The sequence below is a fragment of the Balaenoptera ricei genome, chromosome 14 (assembly GCF_028023285.1).
Source record: "Balaenoptera ricei isolate mBalRic1 chromosome 14, mBalRic1.hap2, whole genome shotgun sequence".
Classification (NCBI taxonomy): domain Eukaryota; kingdom Metazoa; phylum Chordata; class Mammalia; order Artiodactyla; family Balaenopteridae; genus Balaenoptera; species Balaenoptera ricei.
The window spans coordinates 18,477,630-18,504,427 of NC_082652.1; the positions used below are offsets into that span (position 1 = coordinate 18,477,630).

General features: G+C 51.4%; 1 protein-coding gene and 1 long non-coding RNA gene across 2 annotated transcripts; one reads left to right on the forward strand and one right to left on the reverse strand.

Annotated features, from left to right (window-relative positions):
- Positions 1-56: 56 nt before the first annotated feature.
- LOC132347606 (glycolipid transfer protein) lies at positions 57-23,427 on the forward strand. Its single transcript, XM_059894275.1, has 5 exons — positions 57-282; positions 16,330-16,388; positions 17,381-17,514; positions 20,294-20,444; positions 22,266-23,427. Exons 1-5 carry the CDS (start codon positions 180-182, stop codon positions 22,446-22,448), a joined length of 630 nt encoding a protein of 209 aa, XP_059750258.1. The 5' UTR covers positions 57-179; the 3' UTR covers positions 22,449-23,427.
- Positions 6,568-10,824, reverse strand: LOC132347711 (uncharacterized). The gene is made up of 3 exons (XR_009497277.1): positions 10,406-10,824; positions 9,658-9,858; positions 6,568-6,797 (listed from the first exon to the last, which is right to left on the reverse strand). It is a non-coding gene; the product is annotated as an uncharacterized LOC132347711 (long non-coding RNA).
- Positions 23,428-26,798: the final 3,371 nt, after the last annotated feature.

Sequence of the window (26,798 nt, forward strand, 5' to 3'; positions counted from 1 at the left end):
GCGGGCGGCGCTGAGTGCTCGTCTACGCGAGCGCGGCGCGGGCGGAAGTGGCGACGCTGGCGTCCCTTGAGCCTGCGGCGGGCGGCAGTGACGGCCCCGGCGCTGACGGCGGCGGCCCGGGGGGCGGCGTGGACGCCCGCGGCGCCGGCTGGGGCATCACCAAGGGCCTCGACCCCGAAATGGCGCTGCTGGCGGAGCACCTGCTGAAGCCGCTGCCCGCGGACAAGCAGATCGAGACGGGGCCCTTCCTGGAGGCGGTGTCCCACCTGCCGCCCTTCTTCGGTGAGCCGGGGTGAAGAGGGGAGCTGGCCCGCAGCCCTGACCCAGAGCGCACCCGTATCCTCCTTCTCCCGAGTATCCCTCAACTAGACACCGCAAATCTTAATTCCCCACGCACCCGAGAGCCCCTTTTTCTCCAAGCACCCCAAATCTTCCCTATCCCGGCCCGCTCCCAAATCCTCTTTCCCCCGAACATGTCACATCCTTCATCTCTTCCCAGACATCCCCAAATCCTCCATCTCCCTCAGACTCTCCCAACCCTCTGTCTCCCCAGACACCTCACATGCCAACATGTCCTTCAGATGCTCGCGGTTCTCCACCCCCTTGTGCACCCCAGTCGTCCATCTCCCCACAAACACCCCCACTCTTCCAAATCCCCAATCCTCCATCTCCCCGAAAACATCTCTCACCCTATCATCCCCCTCTTCCCTTTCAGAGTGGCTCTCAACTCCCTCCCTTAAAATGAATCCCCCCCCATTTCATAAACCCCCTCTTTTCTGTAAATTCTCCCAGTCTCTCCCTCATGGGACCTTGTGAACACGTCTTTCCTTAGAATTCCCTCATTCCAGATCAGAGACACCACCCACCACCGCCACTCCAAGGGCAGGAAGCCTGGCAGGGTGAGGAGGGTCCTTTTGGAGACAGAGTCGCAAAACTCTGGGGCCCCTTCCTAGGGAGAACCACCTAAATCTTTCCCTCCATTTAGAACAGGGGTCAGGACAGGGGGGCTGCTATGTGGGGCGACATCAGACATGGAGTGCTTGGGATGGGGTCCAAAAGAAAAAGATCCCTCCTCCATATGTCATGCCCTGGGAGGTCATAGGAGCACTGAGCCGGTTGCAGACCTTCCTTTCTCCCATCCCTCAGCCCAGCCCACACCCTGGATGGAAAATGGGAAACAGAAGACAGTACCATCGGCCCCTGCCCGTTGCTTTGCTGGTCCTGAGTAAAGGGTGCAACCTGAGCTGTGCTTTTTCCTCTTGTATGTGGGCTTGCCCAGCGTCCCGCCCTGCTGTTTCATTTGGTGGCCTTGCAGGAAGAGACCAGTCCGGAGGGCAGAGTCTAGCCGAAACCCGCAAACTGACAGAACCTTGACACTGACCTGGACTGAAGGGAAGTGGCACCCGGGGCAGTCACTCCCTTTCCCCCCTAGTGGGTGACCAGGGCTCACGGTGGGCAGTAGTCCCTGAAGTGCTGTGGGCTCCGGGGTGGTTGTGACTATGTGGAGTCGTGTGCATGCTCTCCTCCTCCACCTCTTGAGCCTCAGTATCCCCATCTGTGAAATGGGCATGCTGATCTCCTAGGCTAGCAGCAAAGAGTAAATGAGGTGGTGTGTGTAAAGTTCTGAGGCCTTAAGTGCCAAATAGATCTTAGCTGTTGGCAGGGGGAGGTGTGTGGTTGTTATACAAGTTCCTGGATTCAGTTTTGGTTCCTTCATAGAGTGGATGATTGATTAATGAGTAGTATTTGAGTGAGTGCCATTGGCTGGTTTGTACGATTCTCAGACCTGGCTCTTTTACATCCACTGTTACATCCCTGGTACCCAGAACAGTGCCTGGCACACAGTAGGTGCTCAGTCAGAACTTGTTAAACGTATAAAACATTCTTATTTTCTGTATCTCAGTGTTGAGATAACACTGACTCTCCAGGCAGGAGCTTGGGAGCTATCTGGTTTGAGCATTGAGGAGTTGTTGATTTTTGTGACAGGTTTTTCCCCCCTCCTCGGTTCTATGAGCATTTGCCCTGAACAAGGATTCAGAATCTGTTTAAGCTAGTCGTTCTCAACTGAGGGTGGTGTCGCCTCCTCAGGGGACATCTGGCAATATCTAGAGACATTTTTGGTTGTCACAACTTGGGGGGGCGGGGTGGTGAGGGGCACGGGGAGGTGCTACTGGCACCTAGTGGGTAGAAGCCAGGGATGCTGCAAACATCCTCCAGTGCACAGCACAGCCCTCACCACAAAGAACTGATCCAGCCCCAAATGTTAGCTGGATCTCAAGGTGGAGAAACCCCGAGTTAAGCTCTGTGGCCCTTTCCTCCCTCATCTTCAGCAAGGTTGCCCATCAGTTCTGCATTTGGGGGCTCCTTCATTTGATGCGATTATTGGGCCGGTTTTAGAGGAAGGGGGTGGTGGCGGCTGGAGCTGGCGGTGATCTGGTGCCCCGGCTGGAGAGCACCCCCTCCTCCTTTCCCTGATCTCAAAAGACCCTTGTCTTTGCTGCGAGCCTGGTGCTGTGGGCCGTCACATCTGTTGACAGAAGCACCATTTATACAGAGGCCTCAGTGGGTTGGCCCACAGAGGATAATTCTTAGCACTATTTTAAAAAAGTGATAATCCATTTATTTATTTATTTATTTATTTTTGGCTGTGTTGGGTTTTCGTTTCTGTGCGAGGACTTTCTCTAGTTATGGCAAGTGGGGACCACTCTTCATTGCAGTGCGCCGGCCTCTCACTATCGCGGCCTCTCTTGTTGCGGAGCACAGGCTCCAGACGCGCAGGCTCAGTAATTGTGGCTCACGGGCGTAGCTGCTCCGCGGCATGTGGGATCCTCCCAGACCAGGGCTCGAACCCGCGTCCCCTGCATTGGCAGGCAGACTCTCAACCACTGCACCACCAGGAAAGCCCCCGTGATGATCCATTTTGAAGCATTAGGCTCTTCTTGGGGGAGAGTTCCTCCTGAGGGTTTAAGCTTTAGGAGGATGCTCCCACCAGTGGCTTTTCTCTGGCACTCAGGGGTCGATGGAGATCCGCCGTCAGCTCTGACACACGGGCTTTTTCTAGGTCTTGGGAACGTCTGGTCCCCTGGATGATCTGGGTGGCGTGTTTCTGGAATGGAGCAGGCCTGGGATTATGGACACAAGAAGTCTGAAAGGCATTCGGTGCCAGTTTCCTCCAAATCAGGGTTTCTCCACCGTGACACTGCTGACATTTGGGGCTGGGCCATTCTTTGGGGTGGGGGTCTGTCCTGTGCTTTGTAAGACGTTTAGTGGCATCTCTGACCTCTCTCTACCAGATGCCAGTAGCACCCCATCTCCCCAAGTTGTAACAACCAAAAATATCTGCAGGGAGACCAAGTTACCCTTGGTTGAGAGCTACCGCTCTTGATATAAATAGGCAGAGGGCTGAAAGCTGTGTTTTTAAAAGGTATTTTAATTCTGCAAGGAAGATCTGTTTCTCAAAGGAAAATTGAGCAAGAAGAAATGATAAATTAAAAATCTCCCTGCCATTTATTGAGCATTTACTGTGTGCTAAGCATTCTATGTTGATTAATTCACTTAATCCTCTCACAACCTTTTGAGTCAGAGTTTGTTGTTGTTGTTATTGTTATTTAAGAGGGAATCAATGCTGACATTTCAGAGTATTTTCATTCCAAACCCATTTATATCTTTATCTATGTTTAAGAGGAAATGTATAAGCTGCTTTTTTACACCCAACAATATAGCATAACCACCTTTACCCATCAGTCAGCATTTTTCATAGCTGCCTAGAACTTCATTGTTTGAATGTGGCCATAATTTATTTAACCAATCCCCTGCTGTTGGACATTTACATTGCTTCCTTTTTTTTTTTTTTTTTGCTCTCGTAAACTGTGCTACAGTGAACATTCTTGTATATATTTCTTTGCATACTTCTTTGGTTATTTCTAATTTTTAGAAGGGAAATTGCCGGGTCGAAGGCTGTGAAGGCTTTTAACCTGTTAGCACAACCCCATTTCTTAAACCATCATCGGTGGTGGTTTGGGACAGAATTGGTTGGGCTTGATGAATGCTGATTCTTTGGGCTGCAGGTCAGATGTAGCTCAGAACATCTGCATCCTGGGCTAACACTTCCATATCTCCAGCCTGAGTCTCCCGAGCTGTATAGGTTTTGCTATGTCCACTTAGAGGTCAGCCCTTTGTCCATCGTCTTTCTCTACCTTGACCCAGTAATTGGATCTCACCTCTGACTGATCAGTTTGCAGCTGACTTCTGTGAGGCCCTGCTCTCTCATCTTTTATGGTCAATTATGCAGCTGTTCTAGAGCATTTGCAATTGGAGGATGGGGGGGGGGGGTGGAGGGAGGGGGAGGGAGAGGCTTAATCATTTAGTCTGGCCACTCCCTGCCTAGAAGCCTCAGTGGCTCCCTGTTACCCCGCCTTGATATCTGTGCTGTAGCCTTTCTGAATGGCTTGCAGCCCGACAGAGGGTACCATGCCATCATCTGCCTCTGGCACTTTACCCGTGTCAGTTTCTCTGCCTGGGGTACCACTCCTCTCTGGCCCACCACCTGCCTTTCACCTGGGTTCCACTTATCCTTAAGGAATCAGCTTAGGGGTCACCTCATCCGGAAAATCTTGCCTGACTCCCATGGAATCTACCCCATTCTGACACTTTGAGTTATTTCAGTGCCTAGCACTTGGCGAGCTAGTGATGTTTGTCGAGTGAATGCTTTTGGCTCCATTCCCATTTTTCTGGGTTCTTCTAAAAGTGTTTTGCTTTCTTCTCTCTTTCTAAGTTAAAATATAGGATCAAATTAAGATACATAACTCATATCCTGTACCCATGGCAGACGTTAATAATCAATCATGATGCTGTTTTTTGCCCCTTTAAGTCTAAACACAGCCTCGGCCACTCCGAGGTCCATTAGAATTGATGCATGAGGTGACACCTGTTTGCTCTCACTGTTTAGGGAGCAACCAAAGATGCAGGAGCTGAAAGTAATGATTTCTACCTCTTGGTTCTTGAGATCCAGATTCCAGGGGTGATTTTACTTCCTTCAGGCTTTTTAGCTTAATTAAATGGATGTCCATAGAATTGAGCCTTACAGATATCTGACACTCACGAAACAGTCCTAGAGTAGCCCCAGAAAGAGTGGTTTTGCATCACTTTGGTTCAATGCTAGCTCTATGTGGCGGGGAGTGGGGGGGGGGGGAATGGCAGCCCAGAGCCACAGAATTATCTTGTTTTACAGCCAAAGAAACCAAGGCCAGAAAGGTTAGGTGACTTGCCCAAGGTCACACAGCCAGCAATTGACCACAGAGCCAGACTAGAACTCAGGCCTCTGGACTCCTTATGCAGTGCTTTTGCTGTTGTGCCTGCCTGCTTTCCTGGCTTCCTGTCTGGTCAGTGGAGCCAGCCTGTTTGGCCACCAAAGTCCTGGAGCTCTGCTGGCTCCACTGTGGCTTATCCAAGACGCTGGGAACCCCAGACCAGCTATGCAGGTTTCCTTGGAGCTGCGTGCCTCATAATCATCTTGCCAAGCTGGGACCATATCTCTTGCCTATTTGAACGCAGATTTGATGGCCGGGGCATGGAAGTCATCCAGTGGGGAGGCCCCAGACAGCTCAGTTTTTCCTTTAATTGGGACACTGAGTTAACTGCCTGGGGACCAGCCTCACCCACACCCCTTGGCCTCTAAGAAGTTGTTCTTACCATTGCAACAAGCACCTTTCAGGACTTGGGACCACAAGTTTTTTGGTATTTGTTTTTTAAGTTGATACAAATATATGTTTATTTTTGGTTTTGTATAGACTATCCCAAGAAAGAGAAACAAGAAACTGTATTAACCCTCGTCCAACAGCAGGTTAGTTATCATTTTGGTTGAGTGTCTGTTGAGAGCTGGATGCTGTAGGAACCGGAAGTAGACCACTTCTAGGAGGAAGAAACAATGTACTTTGCGGAGGGCGGTGGATAAGTCACTTTCAGCGATGGGTTTTGCAATTTTGAACCGGCCTGCAGACTCCTCTCATCCATTGGAAGTGTGTTTGCAAGTAGTGAGTGAGGATTCATTAGCCTTGAGGAGCACCTACTGCGTGCTGGTGAGACATACTCATGAGCTCACCTGGCCCAAGTTAGAGCCAAGTAACACCTGTATAGAGGGCTGCCGCTGGCCCTGTTGTCTTATCCCGTCTGTCTGTATAACAGCCCATGAGCTGGCTGCTTTGGAGGCTTAGAGGGAAGAAGTTGCTTTGAACCTGGGTCTATTGTCCACTGAAGTCCATGAATCGAAATCTCTAGATAGATGGATATTGGCATCAAGCAGCCAGCCTGAGCTTGAGTGCTGGTTCCGTGGTGCCCCAGCTGTGTGTCCATGCCCTAGTGCTTCCCCTCTCTGAGCCTGCAGCCCCAACTGTACAAGGGGGAAGGCTGGGCCTCCCAGGAGGGCCGATGGAGGTGGCCTCCCCCGAATGATGTTGGCACCCAATGCCCAGAATCACTCCATCTTTTTGCACAGGTGGGACAGACATCCTCAGACCTTTAGAATCTGCACTTCTTGCCACACAGCCCTTGGGAAACAAGGTTCTTGCAAAAAGAAGCTGCCTCTGGCTCTTGCTGACCAGCTGCCAGGGCTTGGGGCCAGCTGAGCCGCCTGGCTACTGAAGCACTTCTCACTTATAACATCCAAAGGCCAGTGCAGAGCATGGACAAGTGGTGCCCACCTGCTCTGTTCCCCCAGTGATAAGGATGAAATCCTCTTGATCCTCTGGGTTCAGAAAAGTCTGGCCCTGAGGTCAGGGACGGAGGTCTGGCCTCTGCTCCTGGAGGGAAGAGGATGGAGAAGAAAGAGGGAAAAGACCCGAACGTCCACTCTGTCACCTGCTAGCTCATCCAGCCCCCGTTTCATTCCTCATCTGTGGGGTGTCTGTCGCATAGGGCTTCTTGGAGGAACAGTGCCCCATTGTGAATCGCCTCCCAGGCCCCAGCAATGTGCCTGGCAGAGCGTAGGTGCCCAGCCAACATGGGACTTGAAAGAGAATGGAAAGAATGCGTGACAAAGGGCTTTGTAAAATATAATGCATGACCCCATCATAGCTAGCGTAACCCCTGTTTTGAGTGACTCCCATGTGCCAAGCATCGAACTAGCCGATATCTCATTTCCAGTCCTTATCATGACCTTATGAATTAGGAGGAATTCGTGCCATTTTACAGAAGAGGAGACCAAGGTTCAGAGTGGTGAAGGGATTTGACCAGGTCACACAGCTAGTAAGGGCTTTGTAGGGGGCCAGCCCTGCCACAAGTCTTCCAGAGCAGAAAGGGCCTTTTTGAGCTGTTTGTCAGGGAGGGGAAATGATAGGAAGTAAGTTCCCATCTGGCAGTGTGCTTATTTCAATGAGCTTATTAGAATGGAAATGTAGGTTGCATTGTTTCAGTTTTAAAATGGCCTGGATGGATGTTAACTCCTTGTGTTACATTCTTACAGAGTTACTGGTAACAGGGTTTTTTGTTTTTTTTTTAACTGTTACAGTGTTAACTGTATCTGAACTTTTAAAAGTCATTACAACGGATCAGCCCTCTCCAGGGTCCTATAAAACCTCTGCTTTCTGTCCCTGCAGTTGCGCAGCCAGCTCACACTTCCGCTGGCTCAGAAATGATTCACTTTCTGCACTGCTGTTCCCCCGAGTTCCTTTCTCCACTCCCTTCTGAGATCTCAGACATTAATGGTCAGGAATACATGGTCCTTATTTTATAACTGAAGGGCTCCTGTTAATTTTACCCATATCAATCAACTGATAACACCTTCTTTCTCTACCTCTCTCTCCTCCCTCCCTTCCTCTCTTTCTCTTTTGTTTTCTTAATCATTGGAATCACTCTTTTCTGGATTTCTTCTCTAAAGAATGATGATATAATGTATAGTAATAGTTATTATAATCATAATCAGAAAGAATACTTTTTTAAAAATTTAGCCAGAAACTATGAGGTGAGGCCTGTTATTAGCCTCATTTTACAAATGCAGAAACTGCGGCTCAGAGAGTTTAACTAAATTCTCCCAGGCCACACAGCAAGTAAGAGAAATCATTTTCCCATCTGCATTCCCGATTGAAGGCTGGTTTTTGCCAAAGGGGTCAATTTTGGATAAAGAGAGTTGGCATGTTATGGGGGTGATTTTTAAAAGCATCATTTTGTAAACATTCTTTTCTCTTAGATATTAGGATAGTAGAATTTAGAATGGGAACTAGTTTTAGAAAGGTGGGCATTCTCGGGGCTCTTATGCTTCAAAATAGGCCTTATTGCAGACTGAGCCATCCCACACACACACACACACACACACACACACACACACACACACCACATACCCGTGGATTAATAAATGATTCATCTCCATCAGCTGTAATTTGAGTGCCTCCCATTATGATCCTTGTAACCCAGGGTCTGTAAAGTTAATCTGCCCCATGTGTTTAACAACAAAACCTTACTATCCAGCTATTGAAAAAAAAAAAATTGAATTTGAAATAGAACCTCCCCAAACCAGGCTCCTAGAGTCATGACACAGGGACCCTCTTCTTCCTTTTTCAAATAAGTATTTATGGGTTGGGTCTGGTATTCCCACACTGAATCACACAGGCTGAAAGTGAAGCTGTGCGTCTTAAAAATGGAATGCTTTTTGTTTTTGAAGGAAAATTATTCCTGAGATGAAATGAGAGGGCGGGCCAGGGCGGGGGCGATTCTGTCACTTTCTTGCCTAATGTTGGGAACATCACCTGTGGGAAGATATGGTTGTCTGAAGAGGCAGGCGTTGAGGGGCAGCTTGGATGGAAATTTCCAAATATGTGCTGGGGGCTTGCTCAGAGCATGATGGCAGGTGTTTTCCAACTACGCTGAGGCCAGAAAAAGAGGAAGTGAATGTGATTCTGTGTGGCATATGGTGACTGCTGGCTTACGGGGAATTCTGCTGTCTGGGCAATCTCAACCATCTGAACTATGACAGAGACCCGGGCAGAACTGTCACAGAGGTCATGCACAGAATGCTTGCTTGGTGCCTGTTTCCTCTTATTTTGAAGGCAATGGTGACAAAGTTGGCTATTTGTTTTCCAAGTATCTAGCAGAATCAAAGCACTGCAGAGAAAACAAGAGGAGTTTTTAAAAAACTACACAAAGCTGTCCTAAATCCCTGAAAACATACCATGTAGAGCCATTTAGAGAAGACTTGAGGGGGCCTGTTATGTCACTGGGTCACACTTTTATCATAATTCCTGTTTTTGATGATGGCCCTGTTTAGAAAACTGCAAATGGCTTGCTGTACAAAAGCAGGGACATTTGAGTTACATTTTGAGAAGTTCCATCCAGAATGGCTGAATGTGAAAGTTGGTACATTCATAAAATTTGGTAGATGGAAAATATTTCACTGTTTTATTTTCTTTTTATTATTGAGATTAAATGTCTTTTCCTTTCTTCTTTTAATTGTCCATTTTTCTATAAGGTGGTTGTTGTTTTTTTCTTATTGATTTGTTCGAACCCTTTACAACATTAGGGATGATAGTCTTTGGTCTATGGTATTTGTTACACAGGTCATCCCCTTCCCCAATCAGTTTGCTCTTTGGCTTAGACTGGTGATGGGATTTCCCCCCACCCCGACCCCATCCCATATAGAAGGTTTCTGGGTTTTGTAATCAGACTTACTGGTCTTTTCCTTATGCCTTTTGGGTTGAGTAGCATGCTTAGAAAAGTCTTCTAAACAGAAGGGGCCATTTGCCAGCGTGTTCCAGGTAACCAAGGCTTGACTGTGTTTGGAATCCGTGCCCATTAGAGTTGGTTCCATGAAGTGAGATGGTGAAATTGTACCTGATTTTTCTTTTGTTTTTGAGACAACTTCCTTTCACCCTGGAGGTAAGACGATGAATGAGAAAAGCGCCCGAGCGCTGCCCCACCCCCTGCCCTTCCCTTCTGGCAGGTTCTGGGTGTCATTCTAAAGAGCCTGTTGACTGACAACAATGAAAAACAAGTTTGGGTTAACTGCAAAACAGGTAGAACAAGAAAGGTAATAATTTTGAGGCAGGGCTGCATTCTGTAGGAAAGGTAAAGCTGGATAACCCTCCAGAAGCATGTCGCGTCATATCCAGAGCAGCGGCCAGTTTGAGTTTCAAGGCTTAGGCCACGGTGTGCTTGGGGGTTAAAATCATTGCAGGGTTTTCCCGTCAGAGTCCTTTCGCTTTTGTTGAGTTCACACACACAGATAGAAACATTCTAGAAAGAAAGGCTAGAGGGAGTGGTGGCACCAGCCTTGGCTAATTGTGTCTGCATGCCTGACTCGCCGTGTGACCCTGGGCCAGTCACTTGGCTCTTCTGGGCCTGGCGGCCTCGGGCTGCGCCAAAGCAAACATAAACCCAGAGCCTTCCATGAGGCGTGTTGAAGCAGGCTTCAGCTTACCTGGAGCGCCTCCTGTTTGCCCAGCACTTCAGGGCTCTGGAAAGGGAGGGGCCTGAGCCCAGCGTGGTTCAGGCACTTGTCCAGACACCAGAGCTGAGAGCCGAACCCAGGACCGGGGCTCTGGAGCGCAACCGTGCTCCTCCCCTGATCACAGGCGGCCCACCCCCAGATGCTGCCAGCCCGACTCCTGTGTGCCCATCTGCGTGTACACAGTGACGCCTTTCCTGCCGGCAATCGCCCCCTCGCCCCGGCCCCATGCAGCGGGGAAGTGGATTCTGGGGTCGGTCGGCCTCACCCCCTCCCTCTGCTGGGGTCCATCTCCCAGCCCTCGACTCTCCCCTCTCTTGCTTCTGCTCTACAACTGGCTCCAGAAGTCCATCCAGACCCCACATCCTACCCTACAGCAGAGCAGAAGCTGTGTCCCTGCATGGTAGCCACGACGCACAAGAACAGCTGCCGTGGGGCCCGGCTCCTGCCAACCACGGCAGCCTCATGACCCGAGCGACACGCTGTTGGGAGAAGGCGAAACAAAAAGCCTTTCTCCCCGCCATCGCGGGGTGGGGCGGGCACTCAGAACCATAAAAGAGCCGTTTCTAGAGCCAGGGAAGCTGAATAACATTCCGTGCATGTCTAAAATGCATGCCCAGTGGCCTGAGTCGCTGGGAAAAGCTAGGAAGCCACCCACGCGTGGTTGATGATGATCTGTCGCCAAGCCCTGGTTCCACATCTCCAACGTGGGATGGCTTTACTCGAACATCAGCCGGCGGTGGGAATCAAATCACGGCCAGGCTCAGGGCCCTCAGTTGGCACATATGGCGCCTGCCCCATCACAGCAACTCCACAGGGGTGGTCCCTTTCCAGGCGGGGAAACTGAGGCCAAAGCCCCTTTCCATAGCCTCTGCCTTGTTAGTCGCGTGGGTCCTTAGACCCGGTGCATTGGGTCAATCTTCACTACAAGAAAGTGGCTAGAAGAAGAACCTGGCAGGAAATGTGCCTCTAGATTCACGTTTCCTATTATCTGCCCCCTCGTTCATGCTGGGGTCCAGCTCCATGCCAGGTGCGGGGGGCACAGAGGGGGACTGAGGCCCCCCTGGTCTCTGCCCTCTCTGAGGTCAAGTCCATGGCAGGGATGGGTGGAAAACAGAGTTACATGTGGAACCACAATCACGGTAGCAGTGCAGTGGACTTGGAGAAAAAGTGGAAGGAAGAAGTATGACTTTTTTTTTTTTTTTAAATTTTATTTTTATTTATTTATTTATTTACTTATGGCTGTGTTGGGTCTTCGTTTCTGTGCGAGGGCTTTCTCTAGTTGTGGCAAGCGGGGGCCACTCTTCATCGCGGTGCGCGGGCCTTTCACTGTCTCGGCCTCTCTTGTTGCGGAGCGCAGGCTCCAGACGCGCAGGCTCAGTAGTTGTGGCACACGGGCCTAGTTGCTCCGCGGCATGTGGGATCTTCCCAGGCCAGGGCTCGAACCCGCGTCCCCTGCATTGGCAGGCAGATTCTCAACTGCTGCGCCACCAGGGAAGCCCAAGAAGTATGACTTTTATGAGCAGAAAAAAGTGTCTGACATTCTTGTCCTTTTTTTTTTTTTTGGCTGTGCCGCACAGCATGTGGGATCTTAGTTCCCCCACCAGGGACTGAACCCGTGCCCCTGCAGCGGAAGCACAGAATCTTAACTGCTGGACCGCCGGGGACGTCCCAAGTCTGACATTCTTTTCCAACTTTGTATATGAAAAATTTAAAACATACAGCAACCCTGTTTGGGAAAAGCATCTTAGGAACTTGTGTAGAAATCAGCGATTTTTAGAAGATGGCTGCTGTCATCTGCCGATGCTGGCTTTCAGCTGCGACATTTCCAGCCTCCAGCCAACCCTGCTCACTTCAGACTGGCCCTCACAATCTGAATTGGCTCTGGCCAGTCCATCCTGTTACTGAAGGCAGTGGTTCGTGTATACTGACAGACTCCCTCGGTTTGTCTCAAGTCTGAAGTCAAGGGGAGATTCTGTCAGCAACCAAAGACCTCTGTGCAGTCCTGAATGGCGGGGCAGGTTTGTCTTCCAATTCCAGGGCTTGTTCCTATACTTGGTGCTCCTAAGGGTATGGTCTTACCCCTTCGATTGTCTAGTTGGTGAATATATGGTGCAGTGTTAAATACATCGCAGCCTTAAAGCTGTTTGCCCATTTTGTCTTTAAAAATCTGAACAAATGGCTAGCGAACTCTTGGTGAAATTTAAATGTTAATAAAATAGTATACCCATTAAAAAAAATAAATAAATAAAAAATAAAACGTACAGCAAAATTGAAAGAATTTTACGGTGAATATTCATGAATCTGCCACCTAGATTCTACCATTAATACCTGACCATACCTGTCTATCCACCTCTCCATCCATCCATCAATCCACCTCATGTCTTTGGACAACATACATTTTGAAAGATGTGGAGGTGAAGCCATTGGCCATCCCTTCGGAAGGGTTGTTTTTTTTTTTTTTTTGGCTGCACTAGGTCTTCGTTGCTGCGTGCTGGCTTTCTCTAGTTGCGGCGAGCGGGGGCTACTCTTCGTTGCGGTGCACGGGCTTCTCATTGCGGTGGCTTCTCTTGTTGCACAGCACGGGCTCTAGGCGTGCTGCCTTCAGTAGTTGTGGCGCGTGGGCTCAGTAGTTGTGGCTCGAGGGCTCTAGAGCGCAGCCTCAGTAGTTGTGGTGCACGGACTTAGCTGCTCCGCGGCATCTGGGATCTTCCCAGGCCAGGGATCAAACCCGTGTCCCCTGCATTGGCAGGTGGATTCTTAACCACTGCGCCACCAGGGAAGCCCCCCTTTGGAAGGGTTTTGCCAGTCCCTATGCTCCCCATCCATGGCACCTGCCCGGCTCCTGTGAGGCTCGAAATTGGTGACCCTTGGTTGCACAGTCAAGAGGGGAAGAGTCTCCAGTGGTGGAGAGTCCTGGCTGTCTTGCATTATTATTTTTTTTTTAAAGGAGGTTTCTTTTTATTTATTTATTTTTTGGCCACGCCGCTTGCCATGCGGGATCTTTGTTCCCCGACCGGGGATTGAACCCTTACCCTGAGCAGGGAAAGCGCTGAGTCCTAACCACTGGACCACCAGGAATTTCCTGCATTCTTATTTTAAGTCTGGGATGCGTTGTCCTTTGGGGGAGTCAGTGGTAAATGTCCCGGGAGAGAACACGTTGCAGGGCTAGCAAATTGCACAGCCTCCCAGGTTGGCCTTGCAGGATGAGGTCAGCGATACATCAGGGAAGATGAAAGGGTGGGTGGAATCATTACCTCATTAATGCCCTTGGCAGGTCCACCTGGGAGTCCAGCGCGCCCAGGATCAGGTGGGACAGGCAGCCTGCATCCCCCAACCCAGCACCTCGGCGCAGCGCCTGTGGCCACCCCGGGGGAGGTCCAGCGTAGCCCCGTGGAGGGAGATGTGCCCCCACAGGCGTGAGAGAGAGGCCGGTAGCTGAGAGCGGTGGGCTCACCTCTCGTCCCGAGGGTTCTGTGCCCGGGAGCCTGCAGCCGGGCAAGGCAGCCACCCCGGGCCCCATGAGGGCCTCAGTTGGGAAGCAGGAGAGTAGAGGTGGCAGGGGACACAGGCCCAGTGTTCCCACTCAGCGGAGGTCCTGAAGGACCTGGTGCCTTCCGAGCCTGGGTGACATTTGCTGGACCGTGGAGCCTGGCGCTGGTCACGCTACAAAGTCATAAAGATGGTCACAGTTCATGCACTGAGGGTTCCTGTGCTGGCCACTCTGCTAAATGCGTTCAGCGCGTGCATTTTAATCCCCACGTCAACCCTATGAAATAAGTACCACTGCTGCCCCATTTGACATGTGAGGAAACTGAGGCACAGGAGACTTGCTCAACTGGATTCAAACCCAGGGTGTCTGGATTTCTACCCGACCTTCTTTCCATTGGGTTTTGGGGTATTTCATTTATAACGTCCAATGATGTTTCCCCAATGCACCTTTTTTTAACGGCTGCGATTAGAATGTTCCAGATGGCCGGCCAGGTGTGCTGGGTCACCTTGGGTGGAATTCAGCCCACAGGTGTCCCTCCCCCAGTCCTCCGCCCCTATGCGGTCAGTTGGCACGCACACCGAGGCCCCAGCCTGGCCAGCGGACAAGGGGAAGCTGGCGCTGGTGTTTCCCCGCCGTGGGTTTGGTATCTACTTGTGGCCTACTTGGGCATCTTTGCCCCCTGGGCTCTGTATCGAGGACCGTGAGAGGTGTTGGGGAAGCACAGCTGTCTTCAGGCTCTGAGGTGAAGTCCTTGTTGAGTCTGCTCAGGAGAGAACCGGCCCTTCCCCAATGTGTTTCCTCCTTGCCCAGCCCTTAGCAGGGAGCTCTGACCCGTGGGCTGTCTCTGGTCCCCGTGACAGCCTGCTGGGGGATCACAGAGGAGGGAAAGGAGGAGAGACAGTCCACAGTCAGCTCACATTTCCCATGGAGTCCTGAGTTCCAGGCACTGCCAGTTTCTAGGTCCACATTTCATCAACTCAAAGGTGCCACCTATTTTAAAATGCTCTGTTGTTTTATGAACCGCCGAGACAGGAAAAACGCCTCCAATTAAGAACATTCCGATTCCAGAGGTGAACAAAATATGTGTCTTGGAAGTGGGTTGTTTTACATCATCCTCACAGCTGCTCTGATCGGTTCTGTTGGCCCATTTGCTAGATGGGAAAGCTGAGGCTCAGAGAGCAGAAGGGACATGACCAAGCCCACACTGCCAGTGTGTGCAGAGTGGGTATGGAGCCCCAGTTCATCGAGCTCTGTTAAGTGACCAGAGTCCCACTCCTGGTGGGTTCTCCTGGGCTCTTATAAAGAGTCTCAGAACGGTGGGGCCTCTGGGTCGCCAGCTCACTTTTTCCTTAGAAGCTGGTGAATGAGGCGGGTAGGATGAATTGGGAGATTGGAATTGACATATATACACTATGGGTACTATGTATAAAATAGATAACTCATGAGAACCTACTGTATAGCACAGGGAACTCTACTCAGTGCTCTGCGGTGACCTAAATGGGAAGGAAATCCGAAAAAGAGGGGATATGTGTATACGTATAGCTGATTCACTTTGCTGTACAGTAGAAACTAACACAACATTGTAAAGCAGCTATACTCCAATAAAAATTTAAAAAAAAAGAAAAAAGAAGCTGGTGAATGAGCTCTTCTTCCAGCTCGTAAGATTCCTCGAGCTGCCTCCTGGCCAGCTGGTTCATTAGTGGCCTCCGCCTTGTCAGCCAAGACGGTTTCTTAGAGTATTAGTTTTGCAAGATACTCTACACTGTGCTGTCCAATTTGGTAGCCACTGGCCACATGTGGCTATTTAAATTTAAATGAATGAAAGTTAAATCAAATTACAAATTCAGTTCCTCGATCACACTCACCACATTTCAAGTGCTCAATAGCCACATGTGGCCCATGTTAGACGGTGCAAATATAGAACATTTTGTCTTAGGAAGAGAGGGTGCTGTGGACAAAACGGTTTGCCCCCTAGATAGTCCAGTTGTAATTTTTTTTTAGTATTTATTTATTTATTTGGCTGCGCCAGGTCTTAGTTGCGGCATGCGGCCTCTTTTAGTTGCGGCATGTGGGTTCTTAGTTGCAGCATGTGGGATCTAGTTCCCCGACCAGGGATCAAACCCGGGCCCCCTGCATTGGGAGTGCGGAGTCTTAACCACTGGACCACCAGGGAAGTCCTAGTCCAGGTGTATTTTAAAGGCTCTGACAAGTCCTGCAGTAAGAAACTGGTCTTACTCAGAGCCCAGCACTCCAAATTGCCCATGAACCATTTTAACACTTAACAAACAGCTCTGCCTTTCCTTAAACACACCAAGTGACCTCCCCTCCTGTCCCCATGGCCCATGGAGGTCCTGAATATCACTCTCGTTGGGAATCTAAATCTCTCTTCTTATTTTGTCCCCAGATTGCCTCGGCTCCCCAGTGTTTACTCCCATCAAGCTGGACATAAGTGGCAACATCACAGTACGTACGTGGCCCTGCAGCCCCGGTACCCAGATCAGGGCTCTGTAATCCCGCCGCGTCACCAGTGCCCTGCTCCCTGCCGCAGGTTGCCCAGGCCGAGGAACAGGAAGGAGGTGTGCAAATGGGCCTGGCCCCCAGCTTCTCTGACTTGGGGCTCCAGGTTCTTGGTCCTCTTTGCGGTCATGCCATCCAGTCATAGCCAAACTAGGACCACAGTCTGGAGGGTTGACCTGAGAAGGAACCTACCGGTTCTTGTATTCACTCTACCAAACAAAAAATAAACTCCAGGGTCCACAGGTGCACTGACCCTGCCCTTCCCTTCCCCAATGCTGAGAGCTCCAGACGGCATCCCCCAGCCACTGACCCTCCCCCCATGAGGATCCACTCTGAGGCTGGGTCTGTGTCATTATCCCCATTTTATAGACGAGGAAGCTGAGGCTCAGAGCTGTTGAGGGGCTCATAGCACGGAAGTGGCAGAGGTGGAATTCACATCCAAACTGCCTGGCTCCAACTCAGGAGCCTTCTTCCTGGACATCTCAGAATCCTAAGAACCTATTTCCATTTGTCCACAAAAGCGAAACTTCAGATGCTTGGGGTTTGAGGCGCTGTCAGTAGTGGTTGGAGAACGTGGACTCTGGGGCCTGGCCAGTGCTGGAACCCGCTCGCACCTGCACCAGCTATGTGACCTTGAGCACGTCATTTCCCCTCTCTGAGCCTCAGTTTCCTCATCTGCAAATTGGAATTATGACAGCAGCATCAGGGTTGCCGTGAGGATCAAATGAGGCTGTGCCCATAAAGTACTTCGCAAGTCCTGTAAATGCGAACAGTCATGGTTATTGTCATGACAAGCCCCGCTGACAAGCCCCACTGCAGGTCCTGGCGCTGGGGTGCAGGAGAGCGAGGCTCTGGCGGGGCGCTCCTCCACCCAGCACGCGGCAGCCGTCTATGGGGGCAGCCTTCCTAAGGGGGAAACCCTGTGTGCTCCGTTTCAGAAAATCAAAGCTGTGTATGACAACAACCCGGCCAAGTTCCGGACCCTGCAGAACATCCTGGAGGTGGAGAAGGAAATGTATGGAGCCGAGTGGCCCAAAGTGGGGGCCACGCTGGCGCTGATGTGGCTGAAGAGGTGATGGGCTTGGGTGGCTGGGTGTGTGTGGCTGGTGGGCCCGGAGGCCTGCTCTGCAGAGGAGGGACGGCCAACCCCGCCACTGCCCCACGGTGTCTGCTCTGATGGGGCAGGACGGGCACTTCCTGTCTTTCACATAGGCGCTCTTCTTGTGTAAAGCTAGTTAGTGACAGAGAAAAAGCACCCTGGGGGCCAAGGCCAGCCTGATGGTGACGCTTCCTTGCTTGTTCCAGCCCCACCAGAGGCATAGCAAGCCGGCGGGTACTCTGGCCGTTGTGCTAAGCTGTTTAGACACCCGATCGCATTTCATGTGCTGTGAGTTAGGTGTGGTTATCCCCATCTTCCAGAGGAGGCCACTGGGGCTTCTGGTGGCCAAATCACATGCCCAGGGCACAGGGGCAGTGCTGGGACTGAGTGGCTGAGCACAGTTGTGCAGGTTGTACACTGCACAAAGATGTTCCGTCTAGGGCCGGTCACATCACACACATGGTAGATTTGTATATTATGACAGCTTCTTGACAGAAATACAGCATCTTGAGGACAAAGAACTCTAATTTGCACAAAATTTGTCCTGTGGCCTGGGGGCAGGGTACCCCGATATGGGATATGAACTCAGACAGTCTTACCCCAGAGCTGACAGTGCTTGTAACCGTGATACATATTGTCCTCATAGCACATATTTGGAGCCGCATACAATTGTTCCATCTTACAGATGAAGCCATTGAGGCTCAGAGAGGCCAGGCAGCTTGCTTGCTGAGATCACGCTGCTCTCTACCAGCTCCAGAATTCTCCTTTAGCTGTGCAAACTGCACAGTCCCTGGCAACAGCTGTGAAGCCAGGGACCCATTCTCTGCCCCACGGATGTTCCCAATGTTGCCCTTTCTCTGGGGCCTGGAGTCAGGAGCCAGGAAAGGCGCTCTTCCCCTGTCTCTCTCTCCATTCCCTGAAGCTACCCCACCCCCACCCCCATGCACTTCTTTGGTGAAACAGAACAGGAAGAATCTGCTCCCTGGAGGGTGTGGCCTGTGTGGGCATCAGGGGGTAAATGGGCTATAATTAACAACCTTATGGCCTATTTTATGACTCGCCCCCACTGAGCTACCTACTCTTGTCTGTCAACAAGAGAATCACAGACCTGGAATAAGGAAAGCCCCTGGGTCTATCCATTGGCAGGTTCCGTAGGTTTCTCAGGAAGAGCAAGCCAGAGAGTGACGTTCAGATCAGTTAGATTGTTTGTGTCCAGATCAGACATGGGCAGAGCCAGGTGACTGGGAGAGCACATGCTGGTGGATGTCAACAAATCGAGCACATAATAAGCACCTGCTGTGTGCTGTGCATGGTGCCGGGTGCATGGGATGATGCTTGGAGAGGCATGGTCCCTCTTTGGGCATCACAGCCTGGGCAAGGGGTCAGGCTGGTGGGCAGATCCTGACAGCTGGATATCAGACCCTGGAGCAGAGAGAAATCAGGGAGGGCTTCCCGGAGGAGGATCGCCAAGCAGGGTCTCCAAGACTGAACAGGAGGGTTCCAAGAGGAGGAGGCCTTGCAGAGGCCTTGGGAGGGCAGGAGAGGCACAGCATATCTGCCCCTCCAGGAAGATCTGGTCTAGCCAGGGCCCGGGATGCAAGGCAGGAGCAGGGAAAGATGAGATGGGATTGGACGAGGATGAGTTCCAGCCTCCTCAGGGGTGCTAGGGAGCCACTGAGGGGCATGAAGCCCATTGGCAACAGGGTAAGATGGGGCTTGAGAAGGAATCGTCCCAGCTGCTGGTTAGAGGGGGATCATTTGGGCTGGGAGAGTCAGGGGCTCAGGAGAGGTGGTCAGCCAGGGCAGGGCTGGGACTGGACCCTGAGCTCGCTTCCACACCCCAGGCTGATCCCCAATGGTTGAGGGTTGTGATCCAAGCATGGAGGATTTCCCTTCACCTCATAGGTGATAAAGCTTAACTTTTATTCCTTTAGTCCTCGGGCCCAGAACTCTTGCCCCTAAGAACCCCCCAACCTGAATCCTACCGCCCTGCAGGGAGGGAGCAGAGGACCCCAGCTGGGGAGTGAGATAGGCTGGGTTCACATCCCGGCCTTTGAGCTTTTGGGGTACCTCTGTGTTCCCTTCTGTGAAGTGGGCAGATCATGCTGAACTTAATCTCACAGGGCTGAGGGGAGCAGATGAAATGATGTGGATTAAAGGGCTAGTACTGATCTGATTTTCAACTTGGTCACCCTGCCGTGACCCACACCCTTCTTCTGGCCCTTGAAGCATCATTCTACCCCAGAGGAAGGGCTCAAGTGGCCATTGGAGGATGCAGACGGTGGCTCAGGCAGTGATGGAGGCGGGGAACCCACAGGGTCAAACTCGCCTGTGTTCTCAGCATGTCCCTGGTCTATGGTCCCTGAGCCCTTTGAGGACCAGAGCTGTAGCTTCAACCCTGCACTGACTGGCTTCATTCCTCAAGCACTGATGGCCATGTGGCCATGGAAATAGGCAAGACAGGCCCAGACCCTGCCCTCATAGACCTTACAGCCCAACAGGGACTGGCCCCAGGCCTGGTATAGACGAGGTACTTGGGACATGTGACGTGAGCCGGGGAGTCACGTTACACGGAAGCTGTTGTAGACACATGACAGTAGAGGAATCATCACCCCCTTTGGGGTGTCCATCCCCCCCGGCTCACTGTGGGAGGTTAATACAGAGCACATCCGGGTCTCCGCATGCGGCGCTGGTGGGTGGTGCCGACGGGGGCGTGCAGGGCGCTGAAGCGCCGTCTCCCTTCCGGCTGCAGAGGCCTGCGCTTCATCCAGGTGTTCCTCCAGAGCATCTGCGACGGCGAGCGGGATGAGAACCACCCCAACCTCGTCCGCGTCAACGCCACCAAGGCCTACGAGATGGCCCTCAAGAAGTACCACGGCTGGATCGTGCAGAAGATCTTCCAGGTGAGCCGCCCCGCAGGCCCGGAAAGACCACCGGCTCGCGGGGCCCGCCCTCTGCCCCGCGCCCTGGAGCTGCGGTCCCCGCCCCCCTCCCACCCGGCTCAGGAAGGGCTCCCCTGTCCGTCTGGGGTGAGGCTGGTGCTCCGAAGGACCCCTGCCGCGTGGCGGGCATTTTCCTAGATGCTCCGTGGTGGTTCTGATGAGGGGCCTGATTGGGAGGCCATGGGAGGAACCAGGGCAGAGACTGAGGCCGTCAGGTTGATGGTGGGCTGGCCTCACTGGCCCCTTGGATTCAGCTGGGACCCTCGCAGTGGGGTGGGGAGGGGAGGAAGGGCCCCTGTGCCCACGGGGGCGTCTGCTGAAAGAACATTGGCCCACGAGGCCCTTGGTGACTTGTGTTGGGGTGGTGATGACCACAGGCCTTCAGCACCAGCCCGGCTTTGGGAGAGGTCCACTGGGGAGGTGTGGAGAGCCCTCGGGGTGCCCTGTACACTGTCGTGGCTGCCCTTCCTCCTGAAGCTCCCACCACCCGCTGTTCCTCACTCCCGTGAGAACCGGCATCTGAGGGCTGGTCTCTGTCCCACGTGGCACAGGTCGAGGGTAGGCTGGGTCGGGAATCTGCTGGATCCAGGCAGGAAATAGGGCCACATCTGGGCCATCTGCCCTGGCAGGGCTGGGGACAGTGCTCATCCTGGGTGGGTGCCGCAAGGGCCCTGTCCCCCACCACCCCCGGCAGAGCGTTGCCCCCCCCTCCCCCGTGAAGGCCTCACGACCACCACCTCAGTAATAACCACGTGTCCTGGATGCCTGCCCTGGCGGGCTGCCCGTGGAGGGGGACCCTCACAAATGCACCGAGAGGTGCTGTCCTTGCCTCCGTTTCACAGATGAGGAAACTGACGCCCAGAGACGTTTAGGATCTTGCTAGAGGTCACACAGTAAGAGAAATGGGCAGCTGGGATTCTACCTCCTGAGCCTCGGTATCCTCATCTTGCAGATGGGTATAAAATAGGCCCTGCCTCACAGTCTCATTGTGAAGAGTCAGCGTGTTACTCTGTATAAAGTGCTTGGCATGTGGTTTACACTCAGCAAATTGAAGCTATTTCTATTTTGATTCCTAATGATAACGTTATTATTTGTAATTTCCTCACCTTCTCAAAAGGCTTGTAGCCTAAGCTTTTTATCCGGTTGCATTCTTTTCCTTCTGGCTCTGAAATTCTGTGTATGTCTGGTTCTCTGCACTTTTCAAGTTGTCAGGGAAGCCCTAAAATTTAGGGAAGTATCACCCCCTGAAGGACAAAAGAGGAACAGCACAGATCAGCCGTCCTTTCCCCGGCTCAGAAAGGTGGGGTCTCAGGAGGAAGCTGTTTACTTTCTCCAGGGCAGGGAGCGCCGGGGGAAGAGGCTCATCCACACCGAGCACCTGCTGTGTGCCTGGTGCTGTGCTGAGCACTTTGCATGACCTCCTTAATCCTCACAAAGGCAGCCCGATTGGGTGGGTGTCATTATTATCCCCATTTACAGATAAGGAAACTGAGGCTCAGAGAGGCTAAGTAACTTGCTCAAGGCTCACCGCTGGTCCGGCGGCACAAGCTGGAATTTGAACCCAGGTCTGTCTGTCCCCAAAGCTTCCTGCTGTCTCTCACCGGGGTAGAAGGGGACACACATCCCCCTTGGCCTTTCCCATCCAGCACCACGAATAGCACAGACCCCTGCCCAGCACGGACCTCTGGGGAGTCCCCTCCCAGAACCCCGACGGGCCTGGCCCGGTGGCTCAGGGTCTCCACCTCTGCTAACACTGCGCACCCCCCTCTCACCTGTCTCAAGGCAGCACTGTACGCGGCCCCCTATAAGTCCGACCTCCTCAAAGCACTCTCCAAGGGCCAGAACGTGACGGAAGAGGAGTGCCTGGAGAAGACCCGTCTCTTCCTGGTCAACTACACGGCCACCATCGACGTCATCTACGAGATGTACACCAAGATGAATGCCGAGCTCAACTACAAGGTGTAGGCCAGACCCTCAGTGGGCACCCCGGGCCGCATGCCCCTGACCACAGCCCCCCGCAGGAACAGGCAAACCCGAATCACTGTGAATCCAGCCGGCCGGCCACCCCCAGCCTGAGGCGCCCCCCAGAGCAGCCCAGAGACGGACCAGGGTCTGCAGGGGACCGGCCCTGCTCTTTTAAAAGTCACTTTTGGGGTCTATCCTCCTGGAGCAATAAATAACGATCTCACTTCCGAATTTCGTGACAGCACAGACTGACTTTATGCCTTCATTTCAGTGTGATAAAAATTGATTAATGTTTCTAATAAATCAAGTCCTCGGGTTTTTTTGGTTTCCCACCACCACCCCATGCGGAGCGTGACTCTGGGGGAACCGGTGTCAGACTCCTAACTTTAAAAATAGGCGCGTGTCCTGAGGATCTGGCTGAGTGATGTTTGGGGTATTTTAAGGACCATGAGGGGGTTTGATCTGAAATTACACAGGGCCCCTATTGTGGGATTTTTTTTAAACAAACTGGCGTGTGTTCTCCGTGGTTTGCACAGCCCAACCTCACAGCACTGTCATTAGAGCCTGCTCTTTCTTACTGTCTTTTGCTAGACAGTGTTTTTATAGCTGAAACCAACCAGCAAGCCTTTGATGACCAAGGGGAGGGTTATTTTAAAGCTATCAGGCACAAATAATTGACCATAGATGACTGTATTTGCATTCTTCTCCATAATTATCTTCTTCAGGGACAGCTTTTCCAACCTAAGAAACTACCTACCATGTGTATTCTTTCAAGGGGAAGAGGATGAACCCAAGAACACGCCTTGCTGCCTTAACTGTCCTTCCTGGCGCTAAAAAGAGCTGTATTTTTGAAAGTGTTGGGGCAAACAGAGCAACCCCCAAAGAACTGATATGTGTTAAAAACCCAGTGAGGAACGATTGGTGATTTTTATGTGGAAACTAAATAATCCTTAATAAATAAATCTCTATTTTGGAATCACATTGGTGTGCTGTTTTGGTTCTTGATTCTTTTTTTTTTTTCCCCGTTCTTTCTGGATCAGAGGTTACAACTGGGGATAAGCCAAGGACCTGTTTTCTGGCCTCCAGGTCCTATTTCTGGTTTAAAAAAATAGAACTGGTTGCCACATTGAGAAACTGGGGACATGTCACAGAAAAAGCTTGATTTCTAGCTTCTTTTGAAAAATCAGACTGCCTGTCAGGAGCTGAGAGATGACTGCCCCCTTGGCTGGATGGGAGGAGTGGGTGGATATATTTTCCACTTTGCCTCAGTCCCCACCAATCCCTGTTGCCTCCCCAACCCTGTGACCATTGGTTATTTGAGCTTTATTGTGGGCTGATGCTTTTTCTGTTACTAGGGTTAAATGTAGAAGGAAATATTTTACTTCATTCCTGCTCCTACAGAACTGATAGTCTAGTGGGCAAGATGGACCAGTAAATCACCAGTGATGATATAGAGTGGTCAGTGCCCAGAGGGAGCCTGGGGCTACAGGTTGGGGGGGCCACATCCTGGGATGACACTGAACCTCGATGGAAGCGTTGGGGTTGGGAGGATCCCAGTAGAGGAGGAGAAGGAGGGGACACTGCAAATCATAGGCAATGTCCTGATGGCTTGACCCAGAGCAGGCTGTGTGTATATGAGACATCATGCCACTGAGGGATTTGAATTTGACCCTGAAAATTATGGAACGCCTTCAAGGGTCTTGCGCACAGTCAGTTGGATATCCAGTTCGGAAGGCTCCCTCTGATGTGGCCAAGGGTTGGACGCCTGAACTAAGTTTTTTGCTGTCTCTGATTTTATTATATTTTCTAAGGTTGCTGATAGTAGGAATGCCACTGATCTTTCTAAACTCTAACTGCTTTTTAGGATTTTTCCCTTTGGATATAAAATTCTGCCAACAAAATTGTAAAATTCTGTGTATTCCTTTTTAAAAAGAGCTTTTCTTCATGTTTTCAACGTAATACAGTGAGACCGGGAAGGCAGTTTCTTTGTGGAAGGTCAGAATATTCCCAGGAGAGCCTCTTTCAGTCCTGGTACCTGCCTGGCCCCAGGAGCCCTTTGGGTTTTTGACCCCAGAAACAAAGCCAGCAGTGCATCTATGCCTTCTTATTTCATCCTTGTCAAAGTGGGACTGAGTTCTGCCCGGGGCAGGGAGGAAGGAACACATTGAGCACCAGCTGTATACCAGGCCCTGCACAAGTGCTTCATATGCATCATTTCACAAGCTCCCTGACATGTGGGCATCAGGAGCACCATTTATCAGATGAAGAAACTGAACCCCCCAGGGGTTCAAGAGGACTCGGCTAGGGTGATCCTGCCAGGACTGGGGGCACTGGGAGCTCACATCTGACTCCATATCTCCCCCCAGTCATGCCCACTCCGGTGCCAGCGGACAGAGTGAGCCCGCCTTCCAGCACACATCCTGCCAGGACACTCCCACTGTGGGAAGCCCCGGATGTAACCCAGGTTAACATGATGGTCCACAGAAACCTGAGCGAGCCCAAAAGTTTGACAACGGCTGACTCTTCACTCGTTGCTGCATTCAGTTAAACCTCATAAGCAATAGTTCAAATCCGTCTTAATACATCTCTATTACAGACAAGGAACTGAAGCTCACTTCTCCATAAAAAAGCCTCTGTTTCCTTTTCTGTACCACGGGGGTCTTGCTAATACCCATCTCACAGGTTGTGAGGCTTAAATTAAATGTTACTATTTGTAGGGAATTTCCTGGTGGTCCAGTATTTAGGACTCTAAGCTCTCACTGCCGAGGACCCAGGTTCAATCCCGGTCCGGGAACTAAGATGCTACAAGCTGTGTGGCATGGCCAAAAAAAGAGAAAGAAAGAAAAAAAAAAGGAAAAAAGTTACTATTTGTAAAGCAATTAGAAGTGTCTGCAACGTAGTAAGCTGTCTTCGTAAGTGTTAAATAAAACTGCATGGATATTTTTGGTATGTGATGAAGGGCGTATGGCCATGTATCGTGTGTTGGAGTCCTGGCTCTGTTATTTATCAGCTGAGTGACCTTGGACAAATCGCTTCACCTCTCTGAGTCTCAGTTTCCTCATCCGTACAATGGGGATACTAACAGTTCCTAGCTCACTGAGAGTCAATGAAACTGCCCAGGCAGGCGCTTGGCTGCTAATCGTTCAGTGTTGATCCAATGATCATCATTTACAGAAGCTTAATAGGAGGACGGAGGAGGATTCCATTCCCTGGGTTTAGTTGGCTCGTTGATGGCTTCCTTTGGTTCATGCCGTTGCATCTTCGGGCCGCGCGCCCCACCGCCCTTGCGCCTGCGCGCTGACCTCCTGCAGGTCCCACGGGTTCCGGTAGGTGGCGCTGTTAGCACCGCGTCGCTGCGACAGAGCTGGGAGTCCCCGCCTGTCCGCACCTCCCGAACAGCAGCCAGAGCCCAAGGTGTGTGCCTTGCCTCGCTAACGTGTTCGGGGTGGTTTCCAAGGGCTACGTGAGGAGCCCTATTTGAACACTGTTGGAAAAGTTTGAAGCCTCTTAAGTGGGTGCTTTGGGATTCTGACTTCATGTCAGCCGCTGGTCAAAGATATGCCCTATTACTTCTGCTACTACTACTAGTACTACTACTACTACTGCTGCTGCTGCTACTACAGTTGCTACTACTACCACTAGCACCATCACCATCATCATCACCTCACAATTTTTGGGTTCAAGCCCAGGTTCTATAACTTTGTAGCTGTGTGATCCAGGGAAGTCAATTCACCCCTCTGAGCCTCAGTTTCCGCATTGCTAAAATGGGACAGGAACTCCTCTACCTTGCAGGATTACATAAGATAATGTGTGTAAAATGCCTGCCACAGAAAATGTTCAATAATTGGCATTTATTAATATTTTTATTATGATGCTATGGCCTGCCAGGGGCTCCTGAGGGGCAACCCGACCCCTAATGCAGTTAAACTGTAGCATGTTCACTTCTTGTTTTGAAAGACACGGCAGGGTGCACGGCAACACATCCACAGGAACACCCCAGAAAAGGTCGTGCAATATGGCTGGGATTCCTCGCTCTGCCCTAATCTGCTGTGTGACTCTGAGCAAGTGCCTTCTCCCCTCTGGGCCTCAGTTTCCCCATCTATAAAGTCAGGAGATTGGACAGTTCAAAGCTCCTTTCTAGCTCTGTCAATCTACAGTGGCCTGTCGCTGCATCCAGTCCCTGGTTTGTATTCGTAATTCCAGGGAAATCAACACTCCACCCACAAGTGGGCACTCCGGTTTCTCCTTGTGACATCTAATGGGACCACATGTGCAAAGCACTTAGCACAGGGCCTGGCACCTAGAGGGTGCGTGATAAAGGGCAGCTATGATGATGATGATAGCAATCAG

Excerpts from the sequence above, each read along its gene's own strand:
- LOC132347606 (XM_059894275.1), top strand. The coding sequence starts at position 180 with ATGGCGCTGCTGGCGGAGCACCTGCTGAAGCCGCTGCCCGCGGACAAG. Across the intron at positions 16,389-17,380 it reads ACATAAGTGGCAACATCACA|AAAATCAAAGCTGTGTATGA; the intron begins GTACGTACGTGG and ends GCTCCGTTTCAG. Across the intron at positions 20,445-22,265 it reads TCGTGCAGAAGATCTTCCAG|GCAGCACTGTACGCGGCCCC; the intron begins GTGAGCCGCCCC and ends ACCTGTCTCAAG.